The sequence below is a fragment of the Pygoscelis adeliae genome, unplaced genomic scaffold, assembly GCF_000699105.1.
Source record: "Pygoscelis adeliae isolate BGI_AS28 unplaced genomic scaffold, ASM69910v1 Scaffold87, whole genome shotgun sequence".
Classification (NCBI taxonomy): domain Eukaryota; kingdom Metazoa; phylum Chordata; class Aves; order Sphenisciformes; family Spheniscidae; genus Pygoscelis; species Pygoscelis adeliae.
In genome coordinates, this window is record NW_008825098.1 from 1,687,755 (window position 1) to 1,689,769 (window position 2,015).

Below are 2,015 nucleotides of genomic sequence, written 5' to 3' on the forward strand. Positions count from 1 at the left end.
CCATTCAGAAAGAAACAAGGCCACACATTATTTCTCCCTTCTGACACCCAAAAACATGCGAGTTTGAATCCCTCCTGATATCCTCTTCAAGTTGAGGAACGCTTCTAGTATGAAGAGGGGATGCTTACCTTTATATCTTCTTCATATGCAAATGGAGTAGCCTGTGACTACTGCTTTAAACCTGGTGTGGGAGAAAACTGGTTCAACTGCCTTGATTTGCTAAAGCGATCTACACGCAAATTCTGCTGACACATCGTTATTATTACGACTAAACACTACACATGATCCCAGGAAAGCTATTTTGCAAACCATACCTCCGCAGATCTTTCTGTTCTTCCCACTGCTTCTGCTTCAATAGCTTCTTCCTTTGCCTCTTGGACATGGGCTCAAGGTATTCTTCCTTGTCTGAGCCTGCCTCCCGGCTCTCTACTGGATTGTCACTTGACTTCACCTTTCCTTCCACAGCAGGAACTTCAGGGGACATGGTGTTTTCCGTTGGCACCTCTGGACTTTCTGTTGGCATTTCTGACGACATTAGCTTTTGGCCGGGTTTACTGACTTGTTTCTCAACACGTGACAAATATTTCATTAAAAGCAAGCTTTTCCCTCACTAATTCTGTAAGAAACAAAACAATAGTATCAGCGTTATTAACAAGAAGTTCAATTAGAACAAATATCACTCTACAACTACCATAAACCTAAGTGAGATGGTCTTTTTTTGTTTAAAGCTAGGTTAGTGCCTCTGCAAACAGTAACATATAATATACTAGAGAGATTATAACCTGTATTCAGATCACGTCTAAACCTCTGCCTGCTGTATCTGCAGCTACTCAACAGCTTCCAATTAAAAACTTTGTGAAAACACAACTGCATAAAAGTAGGGAATCATACTGGATTAAACGTAAAAGAAAAAACATTAGCACTACTATTATGTGTACACAAATTATTCGCAAATACACAAACAGAAAAAATTAAAGAGGTATCTTGTAATATAACTATGGCAGCATGTTAGAGAAATATAATTTTAAAGAGACTAAAGCCATTTGGGGGGGGGGGGGAAGGGAGAATGTAAAGAAAAATAAATTAAAGAAGACTAAAGCCATTTGGGGGGGGGGGGGAAGTGTGAACAAGATGTACCCCTTCAAAATTAATTTTTATTTCTTCTGAGGACCAAAGACACTGGCCAACCACTGACACTGGCCACTGTCAGTGGACAAAACACAGCAAGTAAGGGGATGAACAGACTAAACTGTTACTCAGCAAAACGTTCTGTGTTCAAATCAATCACAATTATACCCTCTCCTTTTCAACGGCAAGTATTATTTTTTCGTACTAGTAGCTCCCCTGTCCTCAACAGACGCATAGTTTTCCAAAGACAACTACTTCACCGGAGAACACTGCCTCTACAGAGCCAACATGCAGAAAAAACCCCCTGGCTTCTTCAGTAACAGAAGAGCCGGAAAACACACAAAACACCAGAACAGCAGAAGCGTTTTAGCGAACACACCCCGATTTCCCTGTCTGGGGGCGTTACGACACAAGGCCCAGGGAGCCGAGGTGCTCGTGGGTGCCAGCCGGCACAGCCTCACGTGCCACCGGTGCCTCTGCAACCACCACAGCACGCACGCCCCGCAGACACCGAGCTCTGTACATACACCGAGGTGTGTACGTATATATAGACACATACACATATACACACGTACATCTATATATATATACACACGTATCTATGTATACACACATTATACATATAGAAACACACGCGGTATTTCTGCTCACGCGCCGAAGTACCTCATAACTCAACGGGACCGAACGCCCCCGCCCACAAGGGCCCGGGGGGGCCGTGAACCCCCCCACAGGCGGCAGCGACAGCCGGGCGTTACGGGCGGCGGCGTGGAGAGGCGGGTCACGCTCCCCAGCCCGTTGGGAGGCGGCCATTTTCCCCTCCTTCCCTCTGAGGAAACCCGAGCCCGAATCCCAGCTCCCCCCCCCCCGACACACAAGGGGAAACGCAC

General features: G+C 45.8%; 1 protein-coding gene across 1 annotated transcript in view; it reads right to left on the reverse strand.

The window, feature by feature from the left end:
• TRMT10A (tRNA methyltransferase 10 homolog A (S. cerevisiae)) overlaps window positions 1-1,880 on the reverse strand; it is an 11,919-nt gene extending 10,039 nt beyond the window's left edge. The window contains exons 1-2 of the mRNA XM_009327032.1: window positions 1,792-1,880; window positions 315-616 (exon numbers count right to left, since the gene is read on the reverse strand). Coding sequence (XP_009325307.1) covers window positions 315-589 — 275 coding nt within the window. The 5' untranslated portion in view covers window positions 590-616; window positions 1,792-1,880. The remainder of the gene's footprint in view (window positions 1-314; window positions 617-1,791) is intronic.
• Between the last annotated feature and the right edge of the window lie 135 nt (window positions 1,881-2,015).